Source organism: Mytilus edulis, chromosome 9 (genome assembly GCF_963676685.1).
Source record: "Mytilus edulis chromosome 9, xbMytEdul2.2, whole genome shotgun sequence".
Taxonomy (NCBI): Eukaryota; Metazoa; Mollusca; class Bivalvia; order Mytilida; family Mytilidae; genus Mytilus; species Mytilus edulis.
This window is the reverse complement of record NC_092352.1, coordinates 15381322-15395746: the sequence shown is the minus strand read 5'-3', so window position 1 is coordinate 15395746 and position 14425 is coordinate 15381322. Positions and strand designations below refer to the sequence as shown.

The following is a 14425-nucleotide window of genomic DNA, read 5'->3' as shown; positions in this document are numbered from 1 at the left end:
TAGTTGCTTTAACATAATACATTAATTTATCTATCAATGGGTTTGGTCATTTCATAAACATCTTTAAGAAGTTAGTGAAACAACCATTTAAACATAAGTGCTAATAACAAACGTGTTCCCAGTAATTAATTTATAGATGAAATCAACCTGTAATTATATGAAAGTTAAATTCAAAATAACAAGAAAATCTACAAGAAGTCCTGTTAGTAGTACAAGGTCAATTCATTCAAAACATGAAATGTCTATATAGTCCAAAGTTTAGCTTGACAATATCAGGAAAAGCTCAGTAAGTAAAACAAGTGAAACTGCGAGCTACTGCTCACTGATGATACCCCCGCCGCAAGTGGATAATATTAATAGTGTAAAAATATGCAAGTGTTCGGTAAACAGGAAGTTGTCGAGTGATGAATCTGAAAACGCATCACACAGTATAGCTGACTTATAAAAATCCTGAAACCAAATTTCAGAAATCCTTGTATTGTAGTTCCTGAGAAAAATGTGACAAAATTTTTTAACTTGGTTATCATGTGTAAAATCATACAAGTGTTCGGTAAACAGGAAGTAGTCGAGTGATGAATCTGAAAACGCATCACACGGTATAGCTGACTTATATAAATCCTGAAACCAAATTTCAGAAATCCTTGTATTGTAGTTCCTGAGAAAAATGTGACGAAAATTTTCAACTTGGCTATCATGTGTAAAATCATACAAGTGTTCGGTAAACAGGAAGTTGTCGAGTGATGAATCTGAAAACGCATCACACGGTATAGCTGACTTATATAAATCCTGAAATCAAATTTCAGAAATCCTTGTATTGTAGTTCCTGAGCAAAATGTGACGAAAATTTTCAACTTGGCTATCATGTGTAAAATCAGACAAGTGTTCGGTAAACAGGAAGTTGTCAAGTGATGAATCTGAAAACGCATCACACGGTGTGGCTGACATATATAAATGTTGATACCAAATTACAGAAAGGGTGGATGTGTAGTTCCTGAGAAAAATGTGACGAAAGTTTCATGGGACGGACTGACTGACGGACGGACGGACTGACAGACAGAGGTAAAACAGTATACCCCCCCTTTTTTAAAGCGGGGGTATAATTAACTTACTGGTCAAGGACTTCTAACAGTCATCTGCTGTTTTATGCAATTAATCATTAGGTGCTTAAATACAGAATAATTTTGACCCTCATTCTTTCTAATAGGGTTTTAATTCAGTAAATGCTGTCTGTCATTTAGTGTCAAACATTTATCAATAACTGTAAATGGTTATCATAAAATCAGTGAACAACTTTTTGATTGTTTAAACCCATCAAAACACCAGGCTTAAAAATTTGGTATGCCAAACTTGGTTTAGTCCAAATAAGGCTCAACATAAGGGCTTGATAAAAACAGTTGAAAATTTAAACAATTATGAAGTTGAAAAGCACTGAAAAAAAAAAGTTATTCCGAAAACAACTATTAAAGGCATTGAATCTATGTCTGGGGATCAAAAGTACTAAAAATTCCCCTAATAATTCCACATTTTATAAACAGTAAATTAACAGAAAATGAACATATCGGGATATTTCACAACATAAAAACGGTGGATTATAAGTCTGAGCCTGTGAAGTGAAACCAAACTTGTGGTGACCCTTGAAATGAGATACATTCAAAGATACTTTGTGATAACACTATGATAATGATAGCAAACTTGATTTTTACTGAAGCTAGTAATTTGGTTATCGATGAGTAACATTTACAAATGAAATCAAAGAATCTTATTTTCAAACATCTTACATTCAAGGACACAAATCAAAATCAACAAAATGTATATACTGCAATAAGTACATACTGCATTTTTAAAATCTCTCTACTTTAAGGAAGAGCTATCTAAATATCTCAAATTGATGACAGGGTTTTTACAAAGTAGTACTTCTAAAAACTGTTTTTTACAAATGTAGTACTTCTAATAACTAAAGTCAATTTAAGTAAAATCTACATCTGAATAAAGTTTTCTACAAAATCAAGCTGATAGCAATTGTTATCTTTGCAAGTTAAAAAACACACTATAAACAGCATATGACAATCTAATATTGTATATAGCCAAAATCATGGTTTTTTTTTAAATCCTTTTACTTTAAAATAAAAATTTGAAGCTGATGAAATTTTTGATTGTGTGCAAAATGTCACAAGAAACCAAATTGCTAATGGCGGTGATTGCAATCACTCAATGACAAGCGTTAAAACTAAAATTGGTTAAAACATTTACCGGATAAGGATAGTAAAACACCTTTTGTACCTCATCACCTGTCCCGTTCTCAATATCCTGTTTATTTAGAAATCAACAATTACAATACTTCTTGTGACTATCAACATTTACAATGTTTTATATTTAATAATTTAATTCATTTACCAAACAATAATTTTTGTATTATTGTTTTTAACTTTAAAACAAGGCCATACAAATTTAGTTTTTAGTTCTTTAATTTTTGGAAGACAAAATAAGCATAGGTCTGTGAGAAAGAATACAGTAACAGGATGCATGATTTTTCTTTTTACAGTTTACTAGCTGAATTATCACTGAATTAGAATAGAGAAACAGACATCTTAAAAAAAATCAAATTACTACATAGTCTATCAGTTGTTAGACAAAGATAGAGTATTCTCAATAAAACTTAAATCTATCCAATATTGATGTTGGTAACTTCAAAGTATTCTCAATAAAACTTAAATCTATCCAATATTGATGTTGGTAACTTCAAAGTATTCTCAATAAAACTTAAATCTATCCAATATTGATGTTGGTAACTTCAGAGTATTCTCAATAAAACTTAAATCTATCCAATATTGATGTTGGTAACTTCAGAGTATTCTCAATAAAACTTAAATCTATCCAATATTGATGTTGGTAACTTCAGAGTATTCTCAATAAAACTTAAATCTATCCAATATTGATGTTGGTAACTTCAGAGTATTCTCAATAAAACTTAAATCTATCCAATATTGATGTTGGTAACTTCAGAGTATTCTCAATAAAACTTAAATCTATCCAATATTGATGTTGGTAACTTCAGAGTATTCTCAATAAAACTTAAATCTATCCAATATTGATGTTGGTAACTTCAAAGTATTGTTCAAAGTAAAGTTTGTTGTATAATAACATCAATGGAGTAAGATTTTTACATTTACCCTTCTTATAAATATGTCATTTAAAAAATATATCTGATTAATCTATTTTTAAATTAGGCTGTCATTATAGCTTACCTTAGTATTGCTAGGTGACCTTTCAACTTCATGTCTTTGTAAAGGTTTACAATATTCCTCAGGGAAATAACCTAACACTCCATTTAAAGATCCATACAGCCAACCTGAAAATTAATGAAATTCTGTAAAATTGATGACAATAAGTTTTGACAGATATCATCTGGGAGACTGTGCTATGCAATACTTTTTTCTCTTCCTTATTTTGCAACAAATCTCACTCTTACAGTCTAACTACTGTAAAAGCAGAAATTTTCGTGGAGGATTTAATTTCGTTTATTTCCGCGGAAAGAATATATCCATGAAATTAAACCCCCACATAATTATCCTACATATAATATCACTTCCATTTAATGAAAACCCAATGAAATCTTATATAGAGACAAAACCATGAAATTTAAACACCACAAAAATTAATGTTTCTACAGTATTTGAAGGAATTTGTTATGAATGATCAAGAGTCTAAAAACTTGCACTGACAAAATAAAGTTTGTAATGAGTTAAAGCCTTAATCCAATTGGTTTGGAAGTTTGTTTTGTTTACGTACCTCTTTCTAGTGGGAATTCAGCATCTAATAACTTAACAACATCTCCCTTCCTGAAACTGAGGAGAGTTGACTCCCTTGTGATATAGTCTTTAGAGGCTACAACATATTTGTGAACCTGAAAACAGAAAAATTAAAGAGATTCCTTATTGAAGTCAATAATAAGAATTTAGAATGCAAAGTCAAATTTTTAGGTATTTATTTTTACAATAACAAAATGCTAAATGGAGGCGATATCTATTGAATTCAAAGTATTGTAAAACAGAAAGTTATCCAGAAGATCCTCTTATCAAATTATAAACACTTCACAAGACAATTGAATCAATTTATTTTTGAATGAGAAATCAAACAAAAATTTGTATAAAATAAAACCTACCCTGTCTGTTTCTGACAAATACATGTCTATCAGTTCTTTCATTTGTTTTGCCTGAAAAAAAAGAATCATGGAATGTAAATATCATTTGGAACAAGTATCTGTATATTAATTCCTTCTTTCCATTTGCATGAGAAATATTTTCTTCCATTCAGCTTTTAAAAAAAATGTAATGAGTGCTAAAAATTGTATGTGCCTATTTTAAACTTGACCTTTTTCCATAATTGGCAGGGAATACAAACTTAATATTTAGTTCGTTTACATGCAAGCACCCCAGCAAGCTCAGTGTTACTTTGTTTGTAACTTTTTAGATACATTAACAAATGAATATTTATTCATTACCCTGTTAGTATAGAATACTACAGATCTGTCTTTGAAATTAATCTGTGCAACGTTTCTGTTGTGGATTTGTACATCTATCACATCCTCAAATCTACAAAAAAAGATACAATAATAACTTAACTTAAGCAAGTCAACACCATTGTTGAAGATAGCCATTTATATTTTTAACCATCGTCAAACAAATTGTGCCTATTAAACTTAATGGCATTATAAAACTTCTTCCATGACATAGCCAATGTGTGCAGCAATATATATGATGCTGCATATGGTTGATTCTGGAATTTTTCCAAAAAAATACTTGACAAATATCACAACAATTGAGAATAATTTAGATTTTTGCTAGTGATACAAAGATATTATATTTGATAAGTTCTATTTTGGGCTTCCAAAAATTCGCAATGATAAATGCATAAATTAAATTTTTAATTTACTCTTAATAAGTCTGTAATTATACTTACTTGAAGAAATCTAACACATCGAAATTATCATCCACCAGTGACCTTTCCCGTCGGAGGAATCTGATACCTGAATGACTAACACCAACATACTTCACTTCCGAATATTCACCTTCACCCTAAACAAAAATGATACAACATAATTTTATGCAGCGAAAATACAGGAATTGAGAAAATATTTTATTTCTACAGACAATGATTTTTTGGCTTTCAGTAGTCCAACTTTATTAATGCTAAGTTCACATGTAATTTGAAATCGATTCGCATTAAGGTGGTACCTAACACTACAGGGAGATAACTCTGTAAAATCAGCAAAACATTTTAATTATGTTGTGTTGTTTAGAGAATATAAAGCTTTTCAATGATCAAAATAAGTGTTTTTCAAACTGCTATATAACCAGTGTAATTTTTCTGATTAAACAATTGGTTCAAATTTTTTTAAATTTTTATATTTTTGTCAAAGGGTCAAAGTAAATACTTTGTCAAAATTTTAAGAAAATTAAACGAGCCAAATTAATTTTAGTTAAGGTGTTGGGTACCATCTTAACTGTCACTAATTAGAATTAGTTTAATTCGAATTTGAAACGTTTAACATCCTAACATCCTAATCAGTTCGAATTACAATGCGTGTCAAATTCGCTTAACTGTCCAAATGACGTTAACTTTTAAAATTTGTATTAACAAAAGTGTATTTCTAATGCAAAATTGGATAATTCGGATTAGCCAATTTGAATCAATTCGAATTAAAAAAGAAGAGTGTGTGAACGTGATTAGCGAATTCGATTTGCATTCTATTCGAATTCATTTTGAATTAAACGTACATGTGAACGAGGCATTAATATTAAAATTCATGTTTCACTCATTGAATGCATGAAAATGAGTACCCAAACAAATAATAGTGAATTCACAGTAAAGTATCAGCAAACAGAACTGATTAAGTTTTGCAATGGTAGCAGTTTCTGTAGTTTACCAAGACTTAATAGTTTTGCTTAACTTGGTTCTTATCCGTTTCAGAAATTTACAATTATAGTGGATGTAAACTTACAGCTACTGGGAACATTCTACAGAAATATGACGACCAGTCTTTAGCTGTATCTATGATGATTTTCTTCACTTGGTTTGTGTGAGGACCAGTGAGGTAGTTTCTTTCATTTATTCCATAGTTTTCTGTAAAGATACAAAATAACAAAAGATTAAAGTCATTTCATTTTTACACATTTGTCACATTTCTTTAAAGCTAAATCAAGTCACCTCTTAAACTGGAGTTACAATTTTCTTAATTTATACTTTTGCTTAGGCTACTGGCTTATTATTTCATACTATTAAGATTGTTGTAAACTACTGAAAGTGAAAGCAGTAATTTCCTTTAATTTCTTTTTTTTTCAGTCAGAAGATAATTGAACAATGTTGCTGAAAATATAGAAATGCAGTGTGCTCTGTTTATCAAATTTTGAAATTGCAAAATGAGATTGTGTATCTCAGGACTTAACATTTGCTGTGCTGAAAATGGGATAGAATTTCAGTTACATTCCAGATGCTGATAACTTGTAAGAAAGACTGAATATAAAGCTATGAAAGTCACATGATAAATGATGATGATCTTACCCAGCATCCCTCTCATTTTGATTCTGTCATCTTTATTAACTCTCATACACCCTGGATTATATACATCTTGTACAATCTGATCAAAGATCAAACTTTGGGCTGTAGGGTTGTCTAATCTTTCTCTTGGATGAAATATCTAAAACAAATATAAAAACTATATAAAAATTCAGAAATCCGATCACAATCTACTCAGTAGAAATTTAATTAATGGAACAATGAAATAAAATTGAGAATGGAAATGGGGAATGTGTCAAAGAGACAACAACCCGACCAAATAAAAAATAACAGCAGAGGGTCACCAACAGGTCTTCAATGTAGCGAGAAATTCCTGCACCCGGAGGCGTCCTTCAGCTGGCCCCTAAACAAATATATACTAGTCCAGTGATAATGAACGCATTGAAAACCAACATTGTGGGTATATGTCAATTTGACAGTATCTAAATAATTCTGCTTAGGTATCAGAAAAGTTCAAACATCAGATGCAATAAGGGTCTTGTTTGGCCTAAATTTTCTCAACAGAATTACATATATATCTCTTTTAAATTTGAGATGATATAAAATTTTAGAAAATAGTGATAATCTTATTTCTCATAACTTGGAAGAAAATCTAAAACAATTTCTTTAGGTTCTTTTACAAAAAAGTGAACTCTATCCCTTTTCAAATTATTTTCCAACTCTAATACTCTCAACATTAAAATTTCCAGAATAGACTTTATTTATTACCTCTTTTCTTGCAATCAAATTCCATGGAGTGTTTTGATAAGAGAGAAATCTTTCTTTACTCTGAGGATACAGTGGAGTTCTGATTTTCTCTACAGTATGGTAATCAATGATGGTTCTCTCTTGGACTGGCTCTACATGATGTTCCACTCTTTCTAACTCTTGTTGCGTATTATGTGAAAATCTAGGTGGAGGACTCTTTGGTAAAGGAGGTGGGGAAGGTTCACGTTCTACAAAATATACAAAATATTCATTTCCATGAAATGGAAAAAATCATTAATAATTTTTGCTCAATTATGGAATTTGTGCATTTAAAAGAAAATTTTAATCAACCAGCTTTCCATATATAATTGACTTATTTTTTCTAATTTTAAAACTACTTTTTATAATTAATTTATCATATGTAGCTTTGTATCTACTACATGTATAATTCAGTCCAAAATAACATAATTTGACTTTATCAAATATACCTATAATTTTAGAAGTATAATGTACAATTTCTTGTCTTGGTGGTGGGGGAGTCGGTGGTAAATCGTCTGTTTGGACCTGGTCTGAGTGTTGCTCCACTTTATTTCCTCCTAACTTGTTCTCCAGAAGTTGCAGTGTTGCCAAGTGAACAGATTCAGCAAGTGATTTGGTTCTTTTTGCATGTTCCTGTAAACAGGTAAGAAAATTGAAATTGCAAACAATGAGACAACATTGCACCAGGACAGATTGTTTCTACATTTAAAAAAAAGTGTAATTGTTAAAATTTAAGAGGAGGTTTCTTTACTGGATATAACTGCAAATTAATCAAATGTTACACATCTTTGTTAGATAGCAAGATAAAGAGTGAATATTGCAACCTACTTTTTTTGTTTAAGAAGTAAAGTGAAGAATCTTAATAATTTTCAAAACACAAGTCTTGTTTTTATTCTACAAAGGATGATTTTCCCTGATAAAATCTACATAAATTGCTTTTTTACATTTCCCACCAGAGTAAATAAATCAGCTGTTAACAAACCTTCTTTGGTTCTGGAAGTTCTTGCTCAGGTTTCTTCCATTGTTTTTTCCCTCCCATCCTGTCGTTTAAACTTCTCTCAACCTTCTCATCAATCTCCAACCGACCTACTTCACGTTTCTGTTTTTCTTCTCTATCAGGTATTGGTGGCCACACTACACGACCAATCCTTACAGTTCTAGCACGACCTGATTTGTCTGTGAATGAAAATGTTCCTTTCACCCTATCAAAAGTATCTTCTGTAAAAATATTTGCTGGTGGGGGTGGTGGAGGGGGAGGGGGTGGGGCTTTGACCTGCATCCTTGGACTGATTAAATCCTGATCCTGGAACTGCATTGGCGGTGGTGGTGCGTGTGAAATAGGCATCCTCGAATGACTTTCATTCAGCTGTGTATCAATATGAACTTTTTGTTCCTCTGGCACATTATTTTGTTGTCCGAAACTTTTATGCTCAGTTCTACCTTCGAACTGAGATTTTATTTTGTATACTTTTTTCGGTTGTCCAGACCCATTTTCCACATGTGATACAGTCATACCACTGACTGATACTGGTGGTGGACCTCCATTCATCTGAGGACGCGTGAATGGGGATACTCCGACAGAGCTCATACTAGAGCCTGGACTCACAATATTCTGTGGTCCCTGACCCATCATCTGTTGTTGTAACAGTTGTTGTTGTGCTGATTGTAGAAGTTGTTGCTGTTGTTGTTGTTGATAACGAGCCTGCATTTGTGCTTGAGCCTGAGCCTGGGCCTGAGCTTGTGCCTGGGCTTGAGCTTGTGCCTGAAAGATATGTCAGATATTCACATAACAAACGATGGAACACAAAAATTTCATTATTTTTTTTATAGGAGTAGCATTTTTCAAAAATATTTTCCAACTTTAAATTTGAGAAAAACAGAGTTACCTGGCTTATCAGAAGTTTGTATACCATTAAAGTCCATTGGATAAATATGATATTTTATTAAAATTGTGCAGTACACATTTACAAATACACCTTATTTCAAATATTTCAAAGTAGACCTGCATGTGTGAAAATGTGAACAAGTTGGACTTTCATAAATAACAAGTCATATTTCCTGCAACCATACAAAGATATATTCTATATATAAACTGCATTATGCTACAGGTTCAATAATATAATTAAAGCAAAGAGCTGTTGATTTGATTGCCAGCATTCTTAACAATGAAATGTCACAATTTTCTTGGAAATCTGTTATATATTTATGGCAGTGGTCACTTAATTAAGCAGTTTATAAGTCAAGCAAATGAGAGGCCAGGAAAATTTTACTGTTAGTTGGTAAGTGCTTTCAAGATTTAACTAATTGGTTGCGCTTGTTAAAACTAAGGTGAAATATAATGAATACAATCTATTTAGTATTTATCTTTTGAAAAGGACATTATTTTCATGTAAATAAATTTTGAGACAAACAGTTTTGATTAATATAGCTCAGGTTATGTAGCCTTATAGCTAATTTTTGTGTATCTAATCACTATTAAATTTTATTTTCATTGCAAATATATGTGGCTCATGCTACTCCATTTCAAATTTTATTATCTATATCTATTACACCATCAGCGACCATGCGAGGGCTTAACAGCCAGCCAAGGTCCATTAAAACCACCCTAGTACATGTAGTAGTATTACACCAGAAACTCTCCTACAGTATAACAATTTTCTTGAAACCAGTCACATGTATTAAATTTCAATCATAGCCCTTTAAAATTAGAAGTACTGCAAGTAAAGCTCACAAAGTGAACTTACATTCCCCTCCCCTAACACATTAAACTATGACAAAATCTGATTTAGTATGGGATACTCCAAAATAAAATTTCGATAAAAAAAATAAAACAGGAGGTGCACAATGGCATTGTATGCTTAAGAGTATAAAAAAGTAAAACAAAATCTGATAAGGGCATTGGGAAGGAAATCAGTACAATTGTGTTGAGATATGACAACGTAGTTCAGAGAAAAGAAGACCCCAAAAATTAATCAGAAGATGAAAAGAAATAGGTGCAAAAGAACTTCATTTGAGAACTTTCTGTGAAAGTTTCCTTTTTTTGTTTAATCAATGATTTCAAAAGCTATCATTACTGAAAAACTTTTATTGAAATCAAAAACTAATGACCTGTTGTAAGAAAACATATATAGTATTGAAGAGTTTCAACTCTAAAAGTATACAGATCTAAAGGATGATAATAATAAAAGGTCTACCTGATTACTAGCATTCTGTTAAACAAAATTATACATCATTCTTTCAGTAAATGTAATACTTTTTCTAATTCTGATAACATTTAAAACATCCACAAAAAAAGATAGTTTACACAAGAGATTCTGTGGCTTCACATGTATTACTTTTTGTCAATTGTGGATTGGCTTCACATGTATTACTTTTTGTCAATTGTGAATTTAGGAAAACAATGTATTATTATGGATACTTGATTCCATGCATATACTCCTGATTGCTCAATAGTTAAATTGATGATGTATACCCACAATATCTGTGAAAATAGTACCACACGAATAATAATGAATCTTAATGGTTCATGTATACCCACAATATCTGTGAAAATAGTACCACACGAATAATAATGAATCTTAATGGTTCATGTATACCCACAATATCTGTGAAAATAGTACCACACGAATAATAATGAATCCACAGTCCATAGAAACTTCGGGAGATTACAGTTCTGTTCAATTTCAGTTCTAGTACATTTTATAAACGAAGTCAATTTCTATTTTTATATTATGGTAAAATGGATATTACAAAATCATAACATGCATGTAGAAGCAATACTTTTCAGTAAATTATCAAATTTGGTCATTTCAATTTATCATAGGAACTGTTCAACAAAAAAACTGCTATCTTAGAATTTCACTGATAATGCATTATTCCAACTGAATTTTTCATACCAAAACAACAAGTTTTCCAATCTTCAACAGAGACAGAGACAACCCCTCAATGTTAACACTTTAAAGACTTGTACTTCATTGTAAATAGCACTTAGTTACAAATTTGAAAGCTGTAGTTTTGCATTGACAAAAGACTGACAAAAAAGACTTTAAAAGGTTCTGGAAGAACAAAAGTGGATGTGCATCAGAAAATATTCTAAATCAAAATAGGAGTAATACCACTTTTTGTGATGAACTGAATTAAACAAATTTCAATTGATTTAATTTACATTCATGCAATAATCTGAGTTTGGCTCAAAATCACAACTATACATAATTCATTTCTAAAAGCAAATATGCAAATGCACTGCAATCCTTTTACAAAACATGATGCTTTCACAAAAACCTATCATAATACAAGAATCTCTAGCAAAGTCACTCAGTCAATACATTTGCTTTTAATTCATAATACCTCTTTTAGTGTCTGAAGATTTTTGCCAAAGAAACTCTGCAAGATAATCATACTGAGTACTTTATTTTTTATCTCATTGCCATACCATAATGACTAGCTGTTTTGTTTTTCTTCATGTGTTCACTTTTGTAATAAGAGGAGTGATATAACATAAACACCCATTGTATGAGAATAATGGAAAAATGGTATTAAAGAGAACACATAGATCTTATGAAGTGATGCACTTACCATTTGACTGATGTAAGCCTGTAGTAAGGCTTGTTGTTGTGCTTGTTGTTGTGCCAGCTGCTGAGCTGCTAACTGCTGTTGCATTTGTAACATGCCTGACATATCTATAAAATAAACAACATTTTTAGAACTGTACTAAATACAACTACTTCATGGTAGTCGATGTGTTGTTTTGCTAAGCATACCTCAAAAATATAAGAAAAAAAACAAATATAGCTTATAAATTTATCTAGGTGTCTCATAGATCAGAAAAATTCGTAAGGGTTCCACGGAACCCAGTGTCTTGCCTACTTTTGTTGTTAATCGCAGACTCAACAAAAATGAGGAAAAACATCAATAAAAATTTCCCTCTCAATACTGTCTTTTGATTGAAAGAAGCTTCCAAGTTTGGTAAAAAATCCAGGATAGTTTATGAATCTAATAAATGTTTTATAAACTTTAACTGCAGACTGTATGTAATGTTAACTGGAAGAAAAACTAAGTCCATTTAGAAGTAAAATACGGAAAAAGTGATTTTGTTTTTACAAAAATTACTACTAAATAATATCTTATGATCAGAAACAAGCTTTTGTCTAAGTTTGGTAGAAATCCAGGATAGTTTAAGAACATTATAAAAATTTTAAAAACTTAAACCACAGAGTGAATGTAATGTTTCCTCGCAGAAAAACTAAGTCCATTTATAAGTAAAATACGGAAAAAATGGAATTTTATTTTTACAAAATTTACTTCTGGATACTTTCTTATGATCATAAACAAGCTTCTGTCCAAGTTTGGTAGAAATTCAATATAGTTTAAGAAAGTTATTAAAATTTCAAAAACTTTAACCACAGAGTGAATATTTGAGGACGCCGCCGACGACAACGGAATGTAGGATCGCTTAGTCTCGCTTTTTCGACTAAAGTTGAAGGCTTGACAAAAAGCACTCATATGTTAAGAGTTGAAAACCAAAAACAAAATAATTCTGTCCAGTTACACAATGTACTTAATAAATGTGTCACTGTGGCAAAAATATTAAGTCATTCAACATATTGAAAATTTAAAGTAGTCACCAGGAAACATCTCTAATAGATGAGAAAAAGCGCTCACATATTTCTGCTGACCAATTATGAAACCATACTATTCAGAATTTCCTGAAAAAGGTGACTAAAGCATTTGATGGAAGAACTAACAGACAATGTGAATGTATCATCTACATCCTACATCACTCTAAAGTATGGCTATATTTTTTCTATTAAATGTCTTATTTTAGCTTGATTAGAAATAACTGGAGGAGAATAGAGTAACTGGAGAAACAATATACTTGTTATACTTGTACAGTTATTTAAATTGTAGTCTTTTGTAACAGGTGTATCACTGGCAATTCTACTTCAATTCATTGTTTTACATGGTATGCAATTTGAATTTGATTGTTGTTTTACAATGTCCAGTGGAAAATATTTGAGTTAAATAGATTTCTAACATGATCTAATTATAGTACAGCCAGCCTTAAAGCTACAATGGCATTGCATGTGTTGTGATGTTATAAATATTTTTTGGGTAAATCCAAAGTTGAGCTGCTTTTATACAAATTTTAGCAACTTCAATGATGAACACATCAATAAGAACATTGTTTTTATGATCTATAGGTTATATACTAGTGTTTAATGTGATTGATGTCTCATGCAGATTTACCCTCACCCTTTCTTTCCCAATAACAATGTATAACTCACCTTGAGGAATCTGTGGTGTTTGACCTCCTGGACTACTCTGGATAGGTATTCCTGCAATACCAACATTGCCATTCACAAACAATGGTAGGGAGCTTGGAGGCTGAGCTTGGGTCTGAAAAATAGTTTACAATAAAGTCTTTACGATCATGTTTAAAATCAGCAATTTATTTTATATGGTAAAATTCAAATTAACAAAACAAATGCAGTGATTCAATGACATTCCATACTTTTTAAGGAAAGACTTCCTTTTCAACCCACTCTGAGAACATAGATGATGTTGAAACCAATATCTTAAACACAGCAGCTCTTAAGAGAATGATACAGACTACATTATGCAAATTTTTCTAAATAGTTTAAAGCAGCCTGCCACACCCAAATTAAAGAACCTTAGTGAGCACGCTCACATACCCCACGTCCCCACATTGTCATTGGAGAAATTAAATAAGTGTAAGAAAAAAAAAATTGTATAAGAAAAAATATTGAATAATAATTTCCTGTCAATATGCACATCAACATAGTATGTCCTTATTATCTAAAAATTTCATGAAATTCTGTTGTGTGGTTTCAGAGGAGTTGAGATGACAAACTGTTGCAGTAGTACAATAAAGTAAATAAGTTCAAAGGGGGGTAACTCCTAGAAAAAAAATTGAATCGTAATTTCCTGTCGATATGCACATCTACATAGTATGTCCTTATTATCTAAAAAGGTTTCGGGAAATTCTGTTGTGTAGTTTCAGAGGAGTTGCGATGACAAACTGTTGCAGTAGTACAATAAAGTAAATAAGTTCAAAGGGGGGTAACTCCTAGAAAAAAAATTGAATCGTAATTTCCTGTCGATA

The 14425-nt window shown here is 31.2% G+C and overlaps 1 protein-coding gene across 14 annotated transcripts in view; it reads right to left on the bottom strand.

The window, feature by feature from the left end:
• Positions 1–14425, bottom strand: part of LOC139489551 (unconventional myosin-XV-like) — a 128371-nt gene that overhangs the window by 22500 nt on the left and 91446 nt on the right. For 8 of the 14 annotated variants that reach the window (XM_071276085.1, XM_071276084.1, XM_071276086.1 and 5 more), the window contains 14 exons: positions 13587–13698; positions 11878–11981; positions 10497–10511; positions 8285–9064; positions 7752–7935; positions 7285–7511; positions 6562–6697; positions 6002–6123; positions 4960–5075; positions 4502–4592; positions 4163–4213; positions 3790–3904; positions 3246–3349; positions 2251–2307 (listed from right to left, as the gene is read on the bottom strand). In XM_071276085.1, coding sequence (XP_071132186.1) covers positions 2251–2307; positions 3246–3349; positions 3790–3904; positions 4163–4213; positions 4502–4592; positions 4960–5075; positions 6002–6123; positions 6562–6697; positions 7285–7511; positions 7752–7935; positions 8285–9064; positions 10497–10511; positions 11878–11981; positions 13587–13698 — 2214 coding nt within the window. The remainder of the gene's footprint in view (positions 1–2250; positions 2308–3245; positions 3350–3789; positions 3905–4162; positions 4214–4501; positions 4593–4959; positions 5076–6001; positions 6124–6561; positions 6698–7284; positions 7512–7751; positions 7936–8284; positions 9065–10496; positions 10512–11877; positions 11982–13586; positions 13699–14425) is intronic. The other 6 variants (XM_071276097.1, XM_071276090.1, XM_071276095.1 and 3 more) reach the window with 3 other exon arrangements.